The 25,053-nt window shown below is 40.3% G+C and overlaps 1 protein-coding gene across 1 annotated transcript in view; it reads left to right on the top strand.

The window, feature by feature from the left end:
• Window positions 1-25,053, top strand: part of loxl2a (lysyl oxidase-like 2a) — a 35,243-nt gene that overhangs the window by 5,515 nt on the left and 4,675 nt on the right. Inside the window, exons 3-10 of the mRNA XM_074629125.1 lie at window positions 2,269-2,444; window positions 13,471-13,679; window positions 16,600-16,816; window positions 18,158-18,341; window positions 20,563-20,714; window positions 20,801-20,968; window positions 23,981-24,146; window positions 24,575-24,815. Of these exons, the coding sequence (XP_074485226.1) occupies window positions 2,269-2,444; window positions 13,471-13,679; window positions 16,600-16,816; window positions 18,158-18,341; window positions 20,563-20,714; window positions 20,801-20,968; window positions 23,981-24,146; window positions 24,575-24,815 (1,513 nt within the window). The remainder of the gene's footprint in view (window positions 1-2,268; window positions 2,445-13,470; window positions 13,680-16,599; window positions 16,817-18,157; window positions 18,342-20,562; window positions 20,715-20,800; window positions 20,969-23,980; window positions 24,147-24,574; window positions 24,816-25,053) is intronic.

Below are 25,053 nucleotides of genomic sequence, written 5' to 3'. Positions count from 1 at the left end.
ATGCAGAAAATTTTTCCTGCAGGAATGTTAATTAGATCCTCAGCTGACTTTTACAAAGCTATTATTTGCAATTGTGAAAACATGTCAGGAAAAAGACGAAGGCTACAACTCGAAACGGGATCAAGTGCAACAGCACAAAATCTATTTTATTTAGACCTTAGGAACACCGTGCCATTTCCAGTTTGTTATGATTTTGAGTGAATGGTGACGGGAGTTAAGTGGCTGGCTTAAAGTGCAAATAAAAGCCCAATCAAAATATTCATGGCTCCCCTGTGCTCTCTTTTCTTTTCACTGGCTTGTGAATTTACGTTCCCATAAGGCCTGCGAATGATAGTTTTAACACCGCAGTCCAGATTTATCACAACTGGCAATGCTGAACATTTGTTTACTGGGACTAAGCTCGTTCTCACTTGGAAACTCCGCTGTATTTCAGCACCAGAGGACTTGGCTCTTATTATGAAAATGTTCCAGAGGTAATCATCTCTCTGCCAGGAGGCGGCTACGTGACCGTATAAGATGCACTCACTTTCTTGGTATGATCAGGATGTTCCTCAGCATCATGTTGAGACTGATGAGCAGTCCGTCGGTGGTTTCCGTGGCCACAGTTGTGTGGTTTCCCTCACGGCTGACTCAGAACAGCCGGCTGGACAGGAGATGACCTGCCTCAGCCGGTACAGCATTTATTGGGCAGGATTTTGCTGAAAGAATGAGTCAGGTTAATGTTGGAGACCAAACACATCCCCACATGAGTAGATTTACAGTCTGTGTGGCTAGACTTCAGTGGAAATGCTGAACTAGATGTCAAAAAGGTGTGATACATGGCTTAAGCTGTCAAGGTATACTCACAATTCTATATTTCTCTTTGCCACTGCAGCCAAACTTACCCCAAAACAGCTGACTGTTAGCAGCTCAGCCTTTACAGCACATGCTTTTTTAGATTTATTTTGTAGAGAAATAGGTGAGATTAGATATAAAATTTGTTCCTCTACCCGACTATGACTTGCCCAAAACTACATGTGATTATCATAAAGTGGGCATGTCTGTAAAGGAGAGACTCGTGGGTACCCAGAGAACCCATTTTCATTCACATATCTTGAGGTCAGAGGTCATGGGACCCCTTTGAAAATGGCCATGACAGTTTTCCCTCGCCAAAATTTAGCGCACATTTGGAGCGTTATTTAACATCCTAGATAAGGAGCTAGTATGACATGGTTGGTACTAATGGATTCCTACGGTTTTCTAGTTTCATATGATAGTATCTTCACCCTAGCTTTAAAACTGAGCCCACTACAACATCCGAAATACCGATTGCGTTAAAGAAATTAGTGGTGTTGAAACAAATTTGCGTTATTATTATTATTATTATTATCATGTTAACTTTGACAGCCCTACTTACCAGCTAAACTTTTTAAAGATCTCAGGCCATTGCTGGACTTACAATGCTGAATATTGTCAACTTGTCTTTTACTGCTTTTGTCCCCACTAGCTGCCGTGGTTAATCCTCTACTTAAAAAACACACCTTGACCTAGGGTCTCTAAATAATTATCAACCAGTCTCTAATCTTCCATTCTTTTCAAAAGTACTAGAAAGAGTGGTGTCTCAACAACTTTCAGACCATTTATTAAAAAGTAATCTTTGCGAACCCTTTCAATCTGCTTTCAGGGCCGGCCACTCCACTGAAACTACGCTTACTAAAGAAATGGATTCAGATTCTCCCTCTGTGCTTTTACTATTGGATCTCAGTACAGCTTTTAACACTATTGATCGCCGTATACTCCATGACCGTTTGGAAATCAAATTTGGCGTCTCTGGGCTACAGTCTTATCTATCAGAAAGAACACAGTGTGTTTCCTTTTATTAATACGACATCAATATCCCTCCTCACTTGCTCTTCCTGAGGTTTCTTCCATTTCCCTGTTAAAAGCTTTTGTTTTAAGTTTTTCTTCATCCAATGTGAGGGTCGTGCTGTAAAGGACCATGTATATTCTCTCATGAATTAATCCCTCATTTGGGAAAGTTACTGGGAATTGAAGCCCCATGTACCTCAGTGGGAACAGTGTGGCACCAGCTCTGCAAGTGTAAAGAGTTTGATTTGTGATAGCAAGACCAACCATTCATTGGTTTATATAATAAATGTCCTAAACTGCAGAATATCCGCATGTGTAACTTTAAACCAGGCCATACATAAAAAAAGAAATTCCTGCAATCCATGAAAGCAGCACACACAACATATATCTATTAAATCTTTGCCTCTCTCTCCGTTCCAGGCCGTATCTGGTTAGACAATTTGCACTGCAATGGTGGAGAGAAGAGCCTGGCTCAGTGTCACTCCAATGGCTTTGGAGTGTCGGACTGCAAACATTCAGAAGATGTCGGAGTGGTTTGCTCCCAGAAGCGCATTCCAGGCTTCAAGTTCATCCGGAACCAGGCCAGCAACGACGAGGTATTTGCAGTAAATAGATACGTCCACATAAACTCACACAACTGTAAACACCAGGGTGGGATCGCTTGATCACATAGTTAATAACACTCAAGTAGCATCCACTCATGGTTCAAGTACACACACGTAACCTGAACAGATGTTCAGCTCAATAAAAAGAAAGGAACAGAGGATAGGCTGAGGATGAAAGAAAAACTTTATCATAGTTCTTTGCTCCAAGTAGCTCCAAGTATTTTCTTCAAATCTTTCCAATTTTCCAGACTGAGCCTGGCAGATCAGTGGGTTGATTGTAATATCCGTCTGTCTATCTGTAGATAGATATTAAGAGGAGCCATAATATAGCTGCATAAAAACACGGTCTTTAGATCGCAGTCCTTCCTAAGTTCTTAGTATGTACCAGCTAGCTTCAAAGTAGTGGTATACTAAATCGGACTGCACCGTTAAAACTTAAGAAGTGTCTTAGACCAAGTTCACACTACACAACTTTCAGAGTTGTTAGATTGCTGTACTGTTCACACTACACAACTTGCTGTCTTGTAATCAGGAGTCTTAAGTCGTTGTGGTTTTTCACACTACATGGCTGACCGGCGACAGGGCGGCACACACTACAAGATCTTTCACCAGGAGGAATCCCAGATGAGTATGTCTGGTCCCCAAACTATGCTTTGTCACGAAAACACACACGAGAAATGACATGGTAAATGACGTGATACCATGTGCATAGTAATGCTGGTTGATGTTGTCGTTGGCACACAAGTTCACAAAATAGCCTGTTTCCACACGTCTTTACTACTTATCTATTTTCCTCTAGGTGCAACAACAACATTTGTCCGTGTTGTAAATGCACAACACAGTTACAGGCGACCTCTCCCCCAGGTTTCGTGTGTCTTGCGCTCTCATTGGCTGCCGCTCCCTGACAGGTCCAGATATTTCGCCTGCTAGATATGTGGGATGAGTCTACGATGCATCGGCGAGTCTCTTGGCTTGCGACTTTGAACTGTTCACACAAAGCGCTCGAGCACAAATTTGCGAGCACCGTGCAAGTGCCGATTTGCCTCTGATCAGGGTTTTTTGTCGGGAAACTCCAAAAACTATTGGCGAGTGGAAAATCAGTGCTAAAGGCGTGTAGTGTAAGATAGGCCTTAACTAATAAAGAGTCAAGACTGGTACTGTGTAAATCGGTTGCTAGGAAATGACTGTAGCACGGTCTAATCAATCTGGAAGTTTGTAGGCGTAAATGTTCTGTAACAATCATCTCTATGTACTAACTAGTATTTGTGTGCAACCCGTGTTAATTTTGTGATGTGAAATTTCCACTTAGTAAACACTTATATTATAAAATCAGTAAGCATTTACGAACAGCTGTTGCAACCGGTTCCAGTATTTTGCTCTCTATGATTAAATGGATACAACTACTAATCAAAATAATGGCCTAATGGCTACTACATCAGAATGTCTGGACAAAATGAGACAGCAGTTCTTCCGTGTCATATCTGCCATGACATGCAGACAGTGAAGTAATCCACAAGTCAGCGCATAACTTTGAGATGTCCACTCTAATGACTTTGCCAGGCTCCTATTAGTCTTTCCGTGCCCACATCAGACCCCCACTCTGCAGCTTGGGAGATTTTGGACATGACTCATAGAGGGGGAAGACCAAACTGTCTGGCTGCAGAGAACGCCTTTGCACCGGATGGAAAGTCAGCGTGGGTTTGTGTACGTGACGGGAGAAAGGGAGGGAGAGAAGTGGATAGAGGAATTATCTCAGCTTGTCTGAGAACGAGTCATTAAAAAGACATTGCCATCTTTGGTTTCCCTAATAAAACCAGACTGATAGAGAAGAAGCAACATTTCTTTGGTAGCTTAGAAGACAGTTGATGCTTTAACACTTTATGACTGCATTCGTACCAGAGTGTTTTGTTTGTTCATACCAGAAGTCAGGTGGGAGATTTGGCCGTGTTACCAGACTCTCTACGACAGCCAGAACAGTGACTGTGATTTTTACTGGGTTCAGTAAAGTCAACACGACCGAATAGAGCATTTGAAATTCCTGTGTATCATTCTCAAGCCCAGTTGAGTCATGCGAATGGAGGAATAGGAGACAGGAGAAATTGAAATCTTAAATCACGGACTACTGAACCCTGTTCAGTGTTCTTATTTTTACAGGTTATGTACTGTATGTAAGCAGCACTCTCTTGTTCCCTATGTCTTGTGTATTTAGGGTCTCTGGGGCGCTACTGCAGCTCAGTCCCCCACCCTGTAAATATTTCCTTGGTCTGGCCGTAGCCTTTCAAGTCGCAGGGGAGCGGAATGGGAAAAGGTGTAGCTACACCTCTTTAACCAGGCTAGAGCTGACGTCAGTAACGGGGACTGTTCCTTCAATCTGTTCATTCACAGCATGAATTGACATTCTGTGCTCAATCTGGAAAGTTAACACCCTAACCGAGAGTGCACTACAGTCCAAGTAGAGGTCAATGCTTAAAGGGTGGAGCAATTTGTATTTTTGCTTCTATGTGAATGCTTTCCAACTTTCAAGATGATTAATCTTTATATGTTTGAAATATGAAGTGTGGCTTACCAGAGCATCGTTTGCACTCTCTTAACTTGTGGTGTTCGTGTTGATATGATTTAGGATTCTGAATTTGAGTTTCATAATTTGGATTACAAGAAATTTCTTCTAGTCTGTATTGAGTAGTTTTTCAGTACTGCATGTCAGGGTAAATCTAAATGGCACAAAGTTGCTTCAAACAGCAATTATTTTGTTTTCGTGAGAGATACATCGTGAGACTACTTGACAGTTTATGGGAATATGTGAAGATAAGACTGTAACCGCTCGCTCTGGAGAGTTCAGCTTTGACCACAAATAATAGTCTACTAAAAACATCAGTCTGTCATTAATGAAAACAGCAGCTGCCACTGGTACTGGTTGCAATGGTAGACATGCTACCTTATAAGCAGAAATAATATTAAGGCTTTTACACTTACAAAACTAGTGGGCCCGTTCAAAACATGCCTGTTCAGAACGGGCTGAATGCTTAGCCTGACACACCCAAGTCGCAGTTACTAGGTAATTACCAAATTGACTTATTAGTTGCTTGCTTTGACATAACCACTGCTGTTATAAAGTATAGCATGGATTTAATTAGCGGGGTATTTTAGTGTTATAAGTTAGTATCAAGCCTGACATCGGGGAAATACTGTCTCACTCAACCCAGTTGCAGCTTACTCACGGTTACACATTAATGAAATGAAATACATTCTGGTTTGAATCTGCTTCCAGGTGGCTATCCGCTCATGTTGACTCCAGGGAAGTGAAGAAGAGTCTGGTTGTAAAGTTTTAACCAGCATCCATGTAACGTAGGCTATAACGTTAGTATAACTGCAGTCAGAGCCGCAGTCTGCCCACTGCAGAAATGAAGGAAAGTTTGGTTGTAACGTTATCCAGGATCCAGGAGGCTGCAGATGACATGCTGGATTCAGTGTGCAGAGACCTGAACCCTCGCTGCTGCACAGAACGCTGTGTGCTTGTTTAGTTATATTGAACGTGTCGCGTATCCAAATTGCACCAAATTCGACAAAGCACTCCATGAGGTCCCCAGCAATACTCGCGCCAAGTGTGAAGTCGATCGGATGAGCGGTTGAGATATGAGATATGGGAAGATCATGATATGCGAAGGACATTACCACCAACAGGGATACCTCGCTTTATAGTCAATATCAAGTTTTGCTTAACACTAATCTCAGAGTTTCTTTCTCATTCAGCCCAAGCTCTTGTCAGAGTCGTCATTTAACGTCTGATCTTCCCGACTGCTGCTTGATCTAAGTAATAGTATTAGTAGTAATTTGTCTGCTACTGGTCTAACTTCTGACAACAAAAGCTGTGTCTCTTACCATTACAACCTTTGTCAGCTAGTTATGCAACACTCATACGACAACAACAGAACTTTCATTCCTGGCTGACTGAATCATTTTCATGAATAATGTTAATTGTTTTAACATGCAGCATCTAGTTCCCCACACCATTGTTTGCAACAACCCCTTTTTATTTATCTGTCTAACCAGACACAGTTGCTTTATTTATTAGCACATGATTGTTTGCTCGTTCAGTCAGTAGGGGAAGATTACATTTGCCAGCAGAACCAAACACTTAGATGGCAGGAAACCTTGTTTATCATCTGTTACTGGGGACTTTTCAACCAACTCTGCCATATTTGGTTATTGTTTCCTGGTGAATGGCAAGCTGCACGTTTCACCAGTGTCCTCAGGATCATTGCTAAATACGTCTCCTTCATGACAAGATGCCAGTCTGTATGTTAGATGTTTATGAGAGAGGATGATGTGTCATTTGAGGATAAGTATAGGTTCAAGTTTGATCAGAGTTATTCCAGGATGTTCTTTACTCTGTGTTTTCCAAAAAGCTGCCATTGCTAGCATTGCATAATACATTGTACCCTGCAGAAGAGAAATTTCCAGTGGGAATTGTTGCTTAGGTAAGCTTGAATCACTCTTATTCGTGCCTTTTTGACTGTTCACGAACCGATGCAGGTAAAGAAAATAAATTGATAAATCACACACTAGTGCTTGCAGAACCTTGCACATCATTATAAACAGATTACAAGTCTAGATGACTTCATCTTCTGAAGAATGAATCTTCTTCCTGAAGGGATGCGGAAAAAAAGAGTACCAAAGAGCAGCTGCAGTTGCTCACCACACCACTTAATGTGTTCACTCCAACCAAACACTTTCATCCAGAATCAACACAAAGACGTCAGAAGCCAGTTGTAATAACAGAATGCAGCAGTTAAAAGCCTTTTGATTCGTTGCACATCTAAACAGGGCAAAGGTTGCTCCTCTCCATTAGACGCGACGGTATCCGCTTACAAGAATTCCTGTTCCTCACATGCGCTGCTATACAACAAAAGGAAACCCGAGCCAAAGTTGGATTTAACTCCAACATGATGTATGCAAGAGGCTTATGAGGAGGAGAGTGATCGAGGGGAGAATAGGTTGATGTGTGTTCTGAAGCCTGTTTCTCTCCTGCGGATTGAGTAGCAGACAGATCCACCACATGTTCAACAGCTGGATCACACTGTGGCCTCAGCTCTCCTTTGGACTGCAGAGAACCCAAAGTTCAGACTTTTATTATTCATACCTTCCTGCACTTTATGATTTACGGCACCATTCAGACTCAGTAAATGTGTATTATTGTAGACACAGTGCATATGCTGTATGCATCAAGACTAAAGATTCAGAATCATTACACAATTTAAGCTATTCAAATGTAAGATGAAGGTTCCCATGAGTCACTTAAAACAATGTCGCAACAAGAAATGTTACTATAATGCTGTAAACATTTCATTTTTATTTGAGTGGCATAAATTAAATAACCTTACAAGGCAGCTGGATTCTCGCGATCAAGCAAGAATCACGGGATCACATATCACACGAAAATCCATCTTGTCAGGCTTCAAGTAATTCGTTTGTTTCTGGCAAGCTAGTGCATGGACCAATCAGTGTCCTGTAAGCAGCTACGGGCGTGGTTTATGTGTGTGTGGTGACCCGGAGAGGCGACTGTTTGTTCATAACAACAATGGTGGCTCCTAAAGAGATGGCGTAGCTGCAATAACATCAGTTATATCAGAACTGGAGAGTATTTCTTCATTGAAAGCAGAGCAAAGAATGCCATTGAAGGCTTTTCTCGATAGAAAGATGTTTTTGCTCTTCTCCCGACTGGTATCGGTAATAGTTTGATTGACAGATGGTTCATCCAATCATGTGCCAAGAATTTTTTTTAAAGTGCCTGCCCTTTTCCAAGCAGCTTCCAATGATGGTTTCTCAGATGGTTCTGTGTAAGAAACCATCTGGCGGGTCAGGTTATAAGGTTATAGGTTATATAAGTTATAAAGCCCCGGACAATTTGGTGTACAGTGATGTTTCAGCATTTCAATACAAACCATTTAAACTTAAAGGAATAGTTAGATTTTTTGGAAGTTATCACTTTCTTGCTGAGAGATGAGTAAATTGATACCATTCAAGCCAAGCTATACACCCAGGAGACGCTTAGCTTGGCATAAAAACTGGAATGGAGATATAGCTAGTCAAGCTCATTTTTTCCATTTAATATTTCCAACGCAGCCAGTGATGCTGTAGTCAAGTCCAGCTAACCAGGTCTAAACATTTCAATTATGAAATATTGGCATTTATAGATTTTTTACAATGAATTTAAGGCCGGTTTGAGATGAGCTGTGTACGTATGTGCGTGCATCTAGTCTACCTGTAGTAATGATTCATTTCCTTTTCATTGCCATGAGAGAAGCAGTACACTCACTGATAGATATTCCAGATACAAAGCGCACACACACACACCTACAAACACACTTCTTCAGTAAAGTCAGTCAGGCGAACTCGGGGCCAGTGAAGCAGAGAGTCGGGTGGGGCAGATGTGAAAGTCATTTGAAAGAGGCTCGCTGTTCTCCTGCTTTTCATCTAAACTGTGGCTCGATTATCATTCATACTTGCCATGTTTTGTAAGGTGGGGTAGGAGGAGGTAGGTGGGTGGGCGCCTGGAGGCACGTGTAGATAAACGTGCAGCGGGACAGGAGGGCTGAATAAAGCGGAAGAAATGCACAGTAGTGGAAGCATTAGTCAGACTACGGCTAGACCACAGTCTCATGTTCACACATCTACATAATGAGGGGGACCCAGCCTGAAAAACAAATCTACTCTCATTTGGAAAGAGTTCAGAAGTGGTCAAAGCTCACTTCAGAGACTAGTAATGAATAGAGCCAAATAAAGGCTGTTCTCTTTGTAAGTAACTCACCACACTTACGTGAACAGGAAAAGATTACTTTTGGAAAAAGGCCACAGAATGAATGACTCACTACTGTACACACAGTCAGAGGGTGTCTACGAGATGAGGTAACCTTATAGAAATGTCCAGTTGAGACTTTACCTCAGTGTGACCTGCAGAATAGGAAGCCCGCACTCATTACATGTTCCTCCACTACACATCTAGGCCGATCTGGTCGCCAAAATGGTCAAAGTTTGGAGGAAACAAATAGCCCGGCCACAACGTGTTGGTTTTGTATCAGTGAACTTGTGAACTTTAGAGGTGCTGGTAGGCTGATTTTTGTTATCTAAAAATCCAAAAATCATTCCATGTACTTCAGTCATTCTGTACTTCCTCCTAAGTCCAGATTGCCAAATTGATATTACAGTGGAAACCTCTTATTGTGATCACGTCTGTCCTGGTGAAATTGATCACTATAAGTGGATGATTATTATTATAACCCATTTATTTGTCTTTATATCTCATACTGATTACTAGGGCTGTCCCGAATACCAATTTTTGGGCTTCGAAGCTCCATTGAGAAATATTCAAAGGTAAGTATTAGAAGCTTCGTGGCGCGGTGCTGACATGTTCCTCTGTTTGTCTGTCTCCATCTCCCCCGTACACACGCACCTCTACACTTAACAAACAGCAATATCCATCTGAGAATTAACTAATAATAATTAATGTTGAATATGAATAATTAATAATTTGGAATTATTCCTCATTTCAGGGGCTATTTGTGGATTTATACTTTACTTTTTACATATTTATATATGTAAAAAAAAAAAAAAATCATTTGAATACTGATTTGTTGTTTACCATGACAATGGTCGAAACTTTGAAGCATTCAGGTCAGCCCTACTGATTACCATCTAATTGACAATTATATAAAGTAATAAAACGGACAGCTTTGCTATTTACTGAATTTTATTGACTGTTTCAAAATACAGTACAGCAAATTACTGTACAAATTAAATTACTGTACTGTGTATAATTCAAATACACTGTGATACAGTACAGTATACCTATTGTAAATAAAATATAGCTTACTGTAGTTCAAATTATAATGAGGCTATAGACTAAAACAGTATTGTGCTGTTTACAAATATAGTAACATCAGCAGTGCAAATATGCATCTACACAGCCACTGCTTGGTGCTGGTTTCAGTGCATTTCTAAATAATAATTAAAAAAAACTGTAGGCTGTCAATATGAAAATAAAATATATAATATATCACTTTTTTTGCACATGAAAAGACCTAATATGAACACATTAAGCGGAATACTTTATTACTATAAGCTATAAGCGGTTTCCACTGTATGACACTTTCACTAGAATGTGATAAAATATCATTATAGGTCTCTGTTCTTTGTGCTGTATAGTGGTATTCCAGTGTTTTTCTACGAAGACTCATAAAAAAGTGACCAGTATGTACTAGCTTTGGGCCTCGGCCAAACAGGATTATGCTGAGTTTATGTCTGGTGGTCTGGGTTTGGGGGGGAATGCCTGGACTGGTCCCAGCTGTGGATATCCATCCTCTTCGGTCTCACACGTTCAGACAGCCAGCTTCCTCTCTCTGTGCCAAATGCAACACTGACCAGACCCATCTCAGTGCCCCATTTCATACTCACCTCGTACCTCGTACCCCCTGTTCTGTCTGGTACCTTTGACTTCACACCTGGCGGCACTTTGACTACTCACATTTTCCATTTCATTCCATGTTCTGTGTCAGGTGTACTTCAGTTTAGCTATTTATGAGTATATTTGTCTTTTTTTTTTTTACATTTTTTAAGTAGCTTCATGTTTTTTATACCATAATGAATGATCTCTATATTGTCTTGCTTTTTTAAGATTTTAAAGGTTTTAAATTGAGAACACAAGATCCCTGATCACGATCACGTCTCCTCACCTTCCCATCCTGCCAGGCAGACGGAAAACATGGTGTCATGCTATGGCCAGCAGGAATATCTTCATGAAAGAGCGGTTTCTACCCGCTCTAACCACTGCGGTCAGTGGGAGGACTGGGGTCACTGTAGAAGCAGTCTGACTTAGTCGTGGCTCCTCCTGTATTACAGTCTTTAGTGTATAGAGACCTTGAAGCCTTGAACATTCCCCCAGGCTGACGCCATCTCAGGAAACCACCCTGTGGGCAAACGTTTCGTATTTCTGGGAAACATGCCTGGATGTTGTTTTTTTTGCAGAGTTAAAGAAGCCGGCCGTTACGAAATTACTGAGATCAGCATTTGCATACCACTGAGCAGCTCAGAGTTTTGGACAGCCACAGTGCAGCCTCACACACAGCCAGGAACAAACTGCAGGACTTGGCTCAATGAGGGAAACGAACAATGGCAGAGTTATTAGGAAGCTGTTTTCTTATAAAGCACTGGAGGTCAAAGGTTACCACTCCCTCCAGATTTAAGGGTCTTTAGGACACATGATACTAACTGGGGTGGGTGACCTCCGATCTGACCAACTGGCTTAACGGCCCTTTATAGTAAACTGTGGACCACCCGCAAACACTCTCCCAACCTGAACTGTGTCAGCAGCTTCTAGCCTCTTTTTAAAATCTTGATTTACAATTAGTATTTCATGGATAACGTTTTTCTTTTTTAACTTCTCCAATCAGTGTTTTCTGTTTTCTGATCATCCAAGAAATCCAAGGTGCTGCTTGAAAAGTTTATGAAGACATTTGTTTAGATTTCTCCCCGTAGAGCAAAGAAGCGTTTTTCCTTTTGTGCTATATATTGGTTCATTTCAGGTTCTTGGCTCACTGACATTACGCCATATGTGAATGTCCAGTAACTTTTCAGCAAGTATATATAACACTAGTGAACTACAATTTATTCTCTTTTTTTCTGGAGAAACACTGTTAGCTGGTTTTGACAGCTCTGTGCTGTCATGTTTGATGTCTACCAACTCCCTTCGGGCCCTTACATCTCAGCTCTAAACTCTAAAGATGGAGCAAAAATTCCAGACATTCATCCAAACTGCTAAGGCCTCTTGGCAAAACTTAACAAGTTTAAACAAAGATTTCATCTTCAGATTTTTCCGCTTGACTTGCTGTATTTTCAAGCATATTTGCAAACTGTGCAGTCCACAAAAAGGCCACAGTTTACATTCCCTCACAATACGTTCTTTTATAACTCTTATGTCATTGTATTTACAATATATGAAGTGGAACAGTGCATGCAAAGTCCAGAGTCCAACCATGTCCTCTAAATAACATTCTTGTCTTTAGACAGCTCGCAATTTATTTGAGATTATGTTCACATCACTAATTATACAGTATAACCTTTTTTAAAGCAATGACACTGCATCTGTAGAGTTTATAGAAACTACAAGGTTCCTTTGTTTGACTTGACTTTATCAAAAGTCCCCATCAAGGAGATATCATGATCACACCTGAGGCAGGAAGGATAGCATGAACACTCCTGCCTGGAAAGAAACCGCCCCCATCCTAACATCCTAACATCCTAACATGCTCACAGTGACAATGCTAATATGCTGATGATAAGCAGGTATAATGTTTACCATCTTAGTTTAGTGTGTTAGCATGCTAACATTTGCCATTTGGCACTTAACACAAACGCAAGCATTTCGGGGGATTTATTAGCAGGAATGAAATATATTATTCATAACTATGTTTTCATTAGTGTATAATCATCTGAAACTAAGAATAGTTGTGTTTTCGTTAACTTGGAATGAGCCCTTCATTCAGGTCCTCTTCACGGAGTCCGCCATGCTGCTCAGCCATCAGCCATGTTTCTACAGTAGCCCAGAACAGACAAACCACACACTGGCTCTAGAGACCCTTTTGCGTTTTTACGTTACCTGAAGGTCACCGTAGTTCTCCGACACACTTGTGAAACTTCGGTAACGTGAGTCGCAGAGCACAAAACCGTGGTAGTGCCTGCGACCATCTGACTTCCGTTGCTCCTAAAGTAGTGTTATTATAGTAAGGATGGCCTCTGAGCGAGGCGAACGGGGTTAACACATTTTTGCACGTGGCGCCTCACGTTACCACGGTCTTGGAAAGGAAGTAGTGAGCAAAGGGGTACTCAGTTGGTTACAATCTGTAACCACACCACTAGGTGCCACCAAATCATGCACACTGTCCCTTTTAAAGAGGTCAAACTTTGTGTACATTTCCTGACATATGGCATGCAGTGATGAAACATTTCCTCTGCTGTTTCTCAGGGTTCGATGGTGCAGGTGGAGGATGTGAGGCTCAGGGCCACTTACTCTCACAGGAAAAGGATTCCCATCACTGAGGGCTTTTTGGAGGTGAAAGACGGAGGCAAGTGGAGACAGATCTGTGACGAGGAGTGGACGGAGAAGAACAGCAGGGTCATCTGTGGCATGTACGGCTTCCCCGGGGACAAGCACTTCAATAGCAGACCCTACAAGTGAGTAATCCGACATAAACAGGTAGTGGGGAAAAATGGGAACTGAAGTTCAAAATAAAACAGATGCTTACGGTACGTGCGAGAATAACCACATGAGCAAATCTCCTGATCTGCTAACGGCATGCAACTTAAGAGAACACCATGTTTCTCTCAAAAACAGCACAGCCTGAGGTATACATCCAATAATAAAATGTTTTTTTTAGAAATAAATGCCCTCCAAGAAGAACATGTTGTCATTTGAGGCGCACCACATATTCCTGCATGATACAAACACTTTTTATGTTAATAATATTGCATTTCCTAGAAGGTACTGTTGATTTTCAGGTCTTTTAGGAATGTTTTATCGTAGCAAACTGATGTGAAGAAATGTTACGTACCCACATTTGTTTACACTGGTCATCACTCAACCCTTCATCCGTTTTCCACACTGAGATTAAACAGACTTCATTCTGGAGATTCTTGACAGGAAGCCAAACACTGCCAGAAGAAGTCTTAGAGGATGAAGGATGGGCCTTGCTGGGAAGCCACTGAGTGCAGTACGCTGTGAAACAGTGGCTCTTTTGGCTGCATCTAATTATTTCCCTCTGAGCAAAATGTTAATATGTAGGCTAACACAAAGCCAGCTATTTCCTAGAACACTTCGTGTCTTATAATTTTAATCTGCTAACATGAGAACTGAAGTTCAAAAGAAAACGGATGCTTAAGAGAATAACCACATGAGCAACTCTCCTGATCTGCTAACTGCATGAAAGAGAACACCATGTTCATCTCCTTAAATAGCTCAGCTTGAGGTACAAACCCAATAATCAAATTTTTTTTTAGAAACAAATGTGGCTACCTGCCCTCCAAGAAGAACATCTCTTGGTTGGTTTGGTCTTCAGTGAACTTTATGTGCTGGAGTTTATGTTTTCATATGTCCAATCTATTCATTATGTACATCCCGTCAGTGTTGGTCTCTACAATCATCTGAAGGGCTCCTAGAGCCACAGTCCAACCACAGTTAAATTAAGCCCAGAGAGACATCAGACATGCATTTATGTACAAACGTTGTGAGTCAACACGATGATCACGTATAATGTGGTCAAATTTGCAGCTTGATATTCAAATTGACGCTTCTGGCTATGATATAATAAGATGAAGGCAAAGAAGATGACTTCGATTAAAACAGTTTCTATTTTTATAGTTTTGGTAGACATGATCTCATCTGATTTGATGCTAATCTTGCATATGGATGCATTTTAACTGAAGGAAGCACACGATAAGACACATCAAACCAGCAATGAGCACTTTGTTTTTTTGTGGGTTTTAAAGCATGTGGTGTCACATGGTTCACTCTTTTACAGAGGTGAAAGATCACATCCAATGTGTTTCTTATCTGGAACAACAAAGGAACATGCAAATAACAGTCCAACAAAATTAAAAGCGGTCTCTTCAAAATGATTTCACGGACCACAAAATGTCCTTGTATTCAAACGACTACACCGACTGAGCTACATTCTGTTTACAGCATCTGGATAAGCTGTAAGATCTGAAAGGCTGTAAATGTAGCTCATGCTGGTTTCATTACATGGTCTGCTTCTTCCAAAGGACCGAACCTGTTGTTGAGTTCCTCAATGACCCTTAGTTGATGACTTCCAAGTATGTGAGAATGTTAAGGTACCCTCACAACAATACCCTCATTGTGCTTCACAGTGTAGTATACTTATTGTTGAACAAAAAATTCCTACTTCCCATAAAACAGCTCCTTAATATTTTTAATAATAGTGTGAGAAAGAATGGTCAAATATTTTACGTGCTAATGATGTTTTTGATGTTTTAAAGACTTTACAATACTGCCAACCATTTTCAAAACCACACTTTTTTAGATTTTGAAGATTGTTTTTCATACCTGCATTTCTAGTATGATATAGATAGATAGATAAATTGACTTTATTGATCCCAAAAGAGAAATTATGGTGTTAAAGCAGCAATTTACATAGATCACAAAAAACGTGCATCACTCACACAAAAAGACACGTAGTAGGTACGAAAAACACTGTATTTACAAATCTCTATATAAATGTACATACCGACTTCTTTAAACTTGCTAAAAGAAATAAAAAAATACAATAAAATAGATTTAAAGATATATCTCTGTTGTGCAAATTGAAAGTAGAATATGCGTTGTGCAATGCCACTCAGAAGATAAGTCTCCTCGCCTGGCACAGAGGAGAGTCATTGTATGTTGATATGGCTGTGGGCAGGAACGATTTCCTGTACGGGTCCTTATTACAGCGGACTTGAAGGAGCCTCCCACTGAAAAACACTCTGCTGTCTGACCAGTAGATCGTGCAGGGGATGTCAAGTGTTTTCCATTATGCTTAGCAGTTTGTGCAACATCCTTCTCTCAACAACCAACTCTAGGGGCTCCAGGGCAGTCCCCAGCACACAGCCAGCCTTCCTAATCAGTTGATATGAAACTTACTTGATATAGAAAGTCCCTCACATCCATATGCCATCATATCTTTGGTAACTGTTTTCCTCTTTGCTGTTATATGATGTGCTCGTGGAAATCTCATGACATCTGAATCTTATGCAGGTGATGATTAAGTGTTCGATGTCAGAGCCTCTCACCAGCACTTGAACGCACCAAGCGGACCACTTTTCAAAACAATCTATGCAACGATGACATAACATAAAATAACAAAAAAGACTGACGATATGTTTTCGTTGCGATGAATTGCCTTTCTGAAGTTTCAAGTCTGCAGGTTTTGGCATGAACTGTACCCTAAAGACTGGAAAAATGCTGACATTCTTTAACATAAAAAATGAGGACACGCTTTCAATTATAGTTGGCAGTAATGTAAACTTATACAAACGAACAGAAAAAGCATACAGTACAATTTGTAATAGATCGCATTATTATATCGTTCCTTCTCAGATTGCTGGCCAAGCGTCGTAAGAAGAACTACTGGGGTTTCTCTGTCAACTGCACAGGCAACGAGGCCGACCTGACCGACTGTAAGATGGGTGGAGAGATACAGCTGAAGGGCAACAGCACCTGTGAGAAAGGCATGCCTGTAGTGGTCAGCTGTGTACCTGGACGTGCCTTTGCTCCCAGCGTCAGTGCCGGCTACAGGAAGGCCTACAGGGTGGAGGTAGGTCAGATTGTGCTTAGCTCTGTCGCTTCATAGGAAGAAAGTCCTGGGTTTGAAACTCTCGTCCTTACTGTGTTCAACTGTTTCTGTGGCCATGTGCAACACTTCATTTGTGTTATTGGCCGTTTAAACTAGAATCTCAACAGACCACAGCACAGACAGCTAACTTACTTATTACAACAGTGCATACTGAAATAATGAGACAGAAGTAAAACTGGGCTTCAGCTGCTATACATGCCATAAACTGTTTTTAAAAGCCTCGATAAATTACTGTGTGAATGCAGGCAGCATATCCTGCAAAGGAGGGTGGTTAAGATAAACAATTGCTTTGGATTTTGTTGATTTTGTTAGACTGAGCAGAATCAGATGTGTGGAAAATCTGAGTGTTTCTAATAAGGGGGGAACAGTCATGTACTCTGTTAAGAGTAATCCCATCTGGAGGACTGAGTCTTCCCTAGTGGGAGAGCAACTATAAACTAAAAACTATCAACACACAGACACTTCAACAAGACAGTTTATGGAACCATATGGCTGATATTAGTTTCACACGCTGCAGATGTTTGTGACATTTCTGGAATAACTTCTCATTACTTCTTCAATTAATTCATAATTATTTTCAAAAGAAAAAACAAGCATGGGATTTTATAGTGCTCATTTGAACGTCCAATTCAAAGTGTTTGCTATCCAGATATGTTGCTGCATTATTATTATTATATTATAAGAACCACACACATTTATAATGTAACGACAGAGCTTGGTAAGCACATGATATACTATCCTATAATCACTTCTTGGTTTGAGTCCAGCACTGGATTTAAACATTTCCTGCTTAATAATCCCTGTAGTCAAGCATCTGGAAACATTTGAATGGATGAACGCTAAACATCTCTCATGTTTACAATCAAATTATCAGGATTCCCGCTTGGTGTTTACTGTGTATAAGTTATTACCAAGGTAACACCTATTTTCTGTCTACACCGCAAAATAAGCAACAACAGTTCAAGATACTGTTGACAAAATAAAACCAGGAGTGTCGGCTTGTTTTATTTACATCTGTAATGCAGTTATGAGCAACGTGTGCAGCATGGTGACTCTGCTGCCTGCTTGTTTATTGATCCTGAGCAAATCATTATTCAGGATATGACTTACGGATATTGTCAAATTGTGGCTGCATATTTTAATTATGTCCAAGTTAAAAGAGTTGAATACTAAAGTAAATAAATCCAGTTAAATTAGACTTCATCAATTGCTGTAGATTTTAGCAATAATAATTTAAATTTGAAAGACTGTTCTCTGTAACATTTAAACTAATTTTTACTTTTTGGTGGACTGTTTCCGTAGCAACCCTTGGTGCGTCTAAGAGGCGGAGCTAATATTGGCGAGGGGCGAGTGGAGGTGTTGAAGAACGGGGAGTGGGGGACGGTGTGTGACGACAACTGGAACATTCGAGCTGCCACCGTGGTGTGTCGAGAGCTGGGGTTCGGTAGCGCCAAAGAGGCCTTGACTGGCGCCCGACTGGGACAAGGTATGACCAACAGATTAATCACTCTATAATATAGCACTACTGTAAATGGTGGAAGACGTATATGGAGGTTGAAGTGTGCCAGAATTAAAAAAGTAAAGTAAAGTAAAATGATTAAAAGAATATATTTTTTTTAGGAGGGAGAGTCTTACAAATCATCATTTAAATGCAAATGTAATTAATCAATTTAAAATGTAACTATTATTATTCTTTAATGTATCAACTCATATATTAATTATAATTAGAGAGCAACTTAAGAACCGGTTTTAGCTAGAATACTCCCCCTTCACAAATAAAAAAAATACATAACGGAAACAACGATTCTTAGTTTCAGATGATTATACACAAATGAAAACGTAGCTATGAATATTATATTCCATTTCTGCTAATAGATCCCCCTAAATGTAAAACACAGGTCCTTTTTAAACATGGCCTCAAATATCCAGTGTTGGTCGGGTTTAGCAGAAATCATGTAGTTATTCTGGTGGCACACTCCTGACTCCATAGAGTCACAACTCTCACCCATACAGGTAGACTCTAACAGTCCTTCCACACATTTAGGGATCTTTTTGAGATAGTGTTGAACTTAACTGTTCACAGGTTTTTAGCTTTGATGACTTTTCACATTTACAGCACAAATAAAAGTCCAAGCAGAACTCATTCCCAGCTGTGAAAATGAAAGGTGTGGACTAAAACCAGAGACCCCAACCTCCACCTTATCTTTGGCCTCTTTACCACCACTTGTTTTTGTCTCACTTCAATCAGTCCAGACCTTCAGTCAGCATATAAATACATTGGGGAATGTATGGAGTAGCACATTAATGCTTGTACTTTGACCCAGAACCTGATTTTGCGTAATGCAATATACCACAGTTTCATAAGAATCACATGTGCATTGGATCAGTTGTGCTCTCCTCCGCCATATTCTCACAGCAAAAACACACCAGAGCGCACAGAATGTTCCAGCAAGGAAGAAAAGCCTTTATGGGTTTCAGAGGAGGAATTCTTTTTTGGAGAGTGCACAAGGTTATTTGAGGGATGGATTTCTTTATGAGCTGACCACTGGATCAAAACAATGGTGCCATATACATACCATAGATTTGAAATAGCTGAATGTGTTTGTTTTCAGAAGCCTTTGAAGTGGTCTTAGGAAGAATGTCAATAAACCTGAAATGGTACATGGGAAATCATTCCTGAATTTGTATGGGAGACTTGTTTTTATACAATCTATGTATTTCTATGTTTTTATTATATTTTTCACTTTTTTCAGGAACTAATTTGAGATTTTTTTGTGTGTCTTGCATTTGATAAACAAGATGAATAATCGGTACAAAGCATCTTACGCTGTACTTTTGTTCATGAAGCCAAACAAAACATGACTTCCTTTCCAGCATTTATCATATATAATTATGTCTGTCTTACGTCTCAAAGCAAATGTTAATTTTTCCATTACAAAAAGTTATAATGTGGGTGGTCGTTGACTTAACCATTTTTTCGTAATGGCTTTTTTTACTGGCGACCAGCATTATTTTAAACATGTACGCTTAAGAAAAGCCAAGAAGCTGTTGTGGCATCATACCCAGGTACAATACCTCTATATATATATCTTAATTTTTTTTAACTTTTTCCATGCTATCTCTGATTTGCTTCTAATAATTAATGTATTTAATCTATTCCAGTCATCTGTCTGACCTGGAAATTGACTGTGTGTTTATAGAGACACTGTGTTCTTCCTGTTATGATATTATTTTTCTCCACTGGCCGCCCGTCTGTCCCAGTCTCTGGCTGTAGTTTCAGAACTCACATCACTAGAGACATTCCTGCTCAGTCACATGGGAAGAAAACCAGCGTGGAGCGAGTATTCACACATGTTATTATGGAAACTCCGCTACCCTGAGATGACTTTTTTTTTTTACTTGAAAAAAAAAGATAGAGGGAGAATTTTAATTTTTTTACGGGCCTCGAGTGTCTCATTTCCATTTGACATAGCTGACTGCTTGTTTCCTCTTGTGAGGTAATTCTAGGGAACAGGAAGTCTTACCATCTGTCTTTAGATCGACTTGTTGTTCCACGCAAGCAGGCGATGCCACGGCTGTTTAACTCAGGAATAGTGGGCAGCTCAGGCTTGTGTTTCCCAAAACCGTTGTGTAACCCAAAGATCAGCTTTCTTCTTTCCAGTAATGGAAATATAATTAAATGTGTTTATGTGTTTGTTTCTCTGTAGGGATCGGGCCGGTCCACATGAACGAGGTGGAGTGTTCTGGCTTTGAAAAGTCACTGACTGAGTGCTTCTTCAATCGTGACGCGTTGGGCTGCAGCCACGAGGAAGACGCAGCAGTCAAGTGTAATGTTCCCGCCATGGGCTTCCAAAATAGAGTGAGTACCTCTCTGTATCTCTAGAGTATAAAAAGATAAAGATTTGTATAGAACTGGAGGACACACCTGTCTATCTCTGTCCTTAGCTTCGGTTAAATGGCGGCCGTTATCCCTACGAGGGCCGCGTGGAGGTTCTGGCAGAGAGGAACGGCTCTATGGTGTGGGGCACAGTGTGCAGTGACAGCTGGGGGACCATGGAGGCCATGGTTGTGTGCAGACAGCTGGGCATGGGCTTTGCTAGCCATGCGTTCCAGGTAAGGTTTAAATGTTGCTCTCATTTTTAAAATTAATTAATTACATAACTTGCTTACACAACATATATATGTACCTTGTACATACAACATTAAATATGAATGCTTTTAGTCCTATTCAGAACATGAGGTAGTGGTGCACTTCCCCATGCACTTTGCCTCTTGTGGCGGAAATGAGTATTACAACACAAAACTTTTATTTTCACCTGTTTTCACAGATTAAAAAAACAAATTTAGAAAGATTAGAAAAACTTAGAAAGACTATCCTGGTAAAATACTTTTTATGCCTCCGCACCAGCGACAGCAATGTCCGGAGTCATAATGTTTGTGGGTTGTCCGTCCGTCCATCCCATTCTCGTGAGCACTAAATCTCAGGAACACCTGGAGGGAATTTCTTCAAATTTGGCACAAAACATACAACCGCAAGGCCGTAATTCTAGTTTTCACCTGTTCTTAAGTCATAAACACAGAAGAGGAAATAATTTAGATCCGATTTAGAAAATGGATCTCTCTGGATTTTTGTACACTGTTGTTTTGTCCTAAAAATTTATAGAGTTACAGTCATTTGTATTTTCAATGTACTATGTGTGCATCAACATGACCATGATTTTTTTTTGTAGTGTTATGTTATCGTAAAGTGAAAATAGATTAACCACCAGGTTAAATTGGTGAAATGGAAAGAAATATACACACATATAGTGAAAGTTGTCTCAGGCCCAGTCTCTGCTTTTTCAGCTGTCTTTTTCCCTCACATTAGAGTGTGATTGTTACTAAATTAGGATAATTAATAGCTTAGATAGCATCCCTACGTTATTAGATTCGATTAATAGATTGAACATTACATGAAAGTTGCAGCCATGTGTAATATGGACAAGAGGAAACCACTCTGACAGTTCTTCTCATTTTAATGTCCATCTGTGTGTGCGTGCGTCAGTCAGTGGATGCCATTAACTTTCACTTTAACAATCTTTGAGCTTTATTGATCCCAGAGGGCAAAATAAGGTTGTAACTGTCTTAGAAACTTCAAAAACACAGATGAGCTTTAAATTCCTCGGCGGGAGTGATGGGAAAACCTTCGTTTTCTGTTTGAAGTTTAGTGGAGCTTCACACCGCTAAAGCCTGTGGCATGACTTGACAGCGTCACAGTTCTGTCCTGCTTGCGTTTACCTCTTGCTTTTTAAAGAAGACCCTCGATGCTCCCTTGATGTTATGAGGTGAGAGGCTGGTAAAGTTAAAGACCCCCATTGTGTTCTTTATATATTTCTATTTTAAAACCAGTGCTGTATTTGTGGTTTAAGATGATATAGGTCTGGAAAGTATGTGTGAATCACAGGGATGTCTGTTGATAACAGCAGGGAGTGGAACTTGGACTGGATCTGTTGGAGGCTGTTTATCTCACTAAAGTATCTTTTGGACAATTATGTGCAATGCACTTCTAATGAAACAACACATAAACATGTCACCATGTTTGCGGTCACTGCTTGAGCACTCGCCCTTTAGTCAAGTATCCAAATACAGTTCAACATTTTGCTCTTCCAGTGTGAAATAAAGGGTCTACTTGTGATTAAAAAGCACAGTGCCAAGTCAAATAATCAGGTCATCGTATCATAAAAACATGTCCCTTTATCACCGCATACAGTTGCCATTGCATACGACTTCTCATGTTAACAGCAGCTTTAGGAGTGATAAACGTCTGCTCTTTGTTACCGTAGCAGAGCACGGACTGAGCCTCTCCAGAGACTCTTTCCTGTCTGAATTTTTAAATACTTCTGCAGGCGAACCCCACCACCAGATGGAACAAATGACACCAAGCTTAAACTATACCGCTCCTCAGCCCACCAGCAAGTACTCCCACATCCATATCCCTCAGCTCAATTTCTTTCTCATGAATCCTCCACTTTCTTGGAAATGACGGAAAGTATGAGGGGTGTTTTTTCTACGGTTCATTTCCTTGTGGTCTGCAAAATGCTGTAATAAGGCTGAGTCAGGACTGTGAGGACAGCAGAGCACCCCTTACTGTGTGTGTGTGTTGTGTGTGATGGACCCTTTGATTAGATTTGCCCCGTGGGACAACTGGGATTAACGTGTCTGCAAATTAAACACAGGAGGAAATTAAGATAATGTTTCTGTTTAAAACGTTCCCACACAAATTTCCACAACAGTTTGAGCAATATGATCTGTTTGATTCCAGCTGACTCGGGCATAAATAGATGAACCTATGTAACAAATCTGTAGACTTGAGATTTGGAAGGAAGTCAGATTTAAATTAATAGTTTGACATTTTGGAAAGTACACTTATTCTTTTTCTGGCAGAGGGTCAGATGAGAAGATTGATACCACTCTCGACATGAGAGTGGTATCTTCTCATCTGAGTCTCAGTAAGAAAGAGTAATAAGTGTATTTCCACAAATATCAAATTAATTTAAGTCATAAAAACGAGGTCTTGAGACTGGATTTGGACTTGACTCACTGTAGATTTGATTGTCTATAGGCTGGAATAGTCTCCGGACCACAAAGCAAAAACGTTTAAGTCTTATATTTTTCCTATTTTTATATTTCCTTCTATTTAAATTGTTCATGTTTTGTTTCACTTTTGATTTGCTTTTTGCACCGTGTTGTATCTTGCTTTTTGTTTTTTTACCAATGCTTCTTGTTTTTTGCACTATCCCCTTTGCTGCTGTACACTGCAAATTTCCCCACTGTGGGACTAATAAAGGAATATCTTATCTTATCTTACCTCTTATATGACCTGGGAAAATCCCAGAGCATTCAAAATAATTAAAACAGCGGCAGACAGGCCTTGCATGGCCACACACCTTGAATTTTTAATTATAAAGCCTATGCATTGAAGGGACTTTGTCTCTATAAAATAGTAGTTCCCAACAACAAATTGACAGTATATTTTCAGTTATTTCAGCAACACGTTTCAATAACGCTACAGTGGAAACTAACTGAGACAAAGCTTGATGGGTTTCAGCTGAGTGATATCTGTTTTCTGTGCTTCTCTTTTATCAGGAAACATGGTACTGGCAAGGAGATGCCTCAGCTGATGCAGTGTTAATGAGTGGAGTGAGATGTTCAGGAACTGAGCTAACTCTGGAGCAGTGTCTACATCACGGGAAACACATTACCTGTCCCAAAGGAGGCGGACACTTCGCTGCCGGGGTCTCCTGTACTCAGAGTAAGAAACTGTAGAATACAAATACTGTAAACATTCATTATCTTACAGTTTTTTATGAAAGACATTTTGACATGTCACAGTAGGAAAAGCACATTTGTATAGGATAAAGTTAATGCTTAAGCTGCTTAAGTTAAGCTGCTTCAGTTTCAGGGTCACTGTCACTTTGTCATGACTATAGCAAGCACTTTTCCTACTATGATAAGTCAAAATAACTGCTGTAAAGAAGGCCTGTGAAGTAGAAAAACATATATTTAAATTGAAATAATACTGCATTGTGCTGTTGGATATAAAGTTTATAGTAAGGAATATTTCTTATAAACATTTTATCAAAGACTAACTTGATGCAATGCAGCTAATTGGGATTTTTTAGTTTCTGTGATACATGCTGGTCCTAACCACCACGTCCCTTGTTGCTCTCTCCCTCCCAGTGGCCCCAGACCTGGTCCTCAGTTCCCAGGTAGTGGAGCAGACCACCTACCTGGAGGACCGACCCATGTACGCGCTACAGTGCGCCCACGAAGAGCACTGTCTGTCCAGTAGTGCTGACAATGCCGAAGCCAGCTCCTACCGCCGCCTTCTCCGCTTCTCCTCCCAGATCCAGAACAACGGCCAGTCAGACTTCAAACCTCGGGCAGCACACCACTCCTGGGTTTGGCACGAATGTCACAGGTGAGACCTCAACGAGACCTACAGTTCATAGTTTGCTGCTGCTTTTATAATAGTGACTGTATGAAACCTGATCTATTACTCTCAAATGAATACACCTGGGTAAATGTTAATGCTAATGCTGGATGTCAAAGTGTCATGAATCCTTTAGGGGGGAAAAAATGAAAAATACAATGTATTGAATACTGACTGCATTTGTGAAACTGAATAAAATCATATGGGATGAATCTTTAACAATTAA

This window comes from Sebastes fasciatus, chromosome 1 (genome assembly GCF_043250625.1).
Source record: "Sebastes fasciatus isolate fSebFas1 chromosome 1, fSebFas1.pri, whole genome shotgun sequence".
Lineage (NCBI taxonomy): Eukaryota > Metazoa > Chordata > Actinopteri > Perciformes > Sebastidae > Sebastes > Sebastes fasciatus.
Note: the sequence above shows the minus strand (reverse complement) of the source record. Positions and strands in the feature narration are given on the sequence as shown.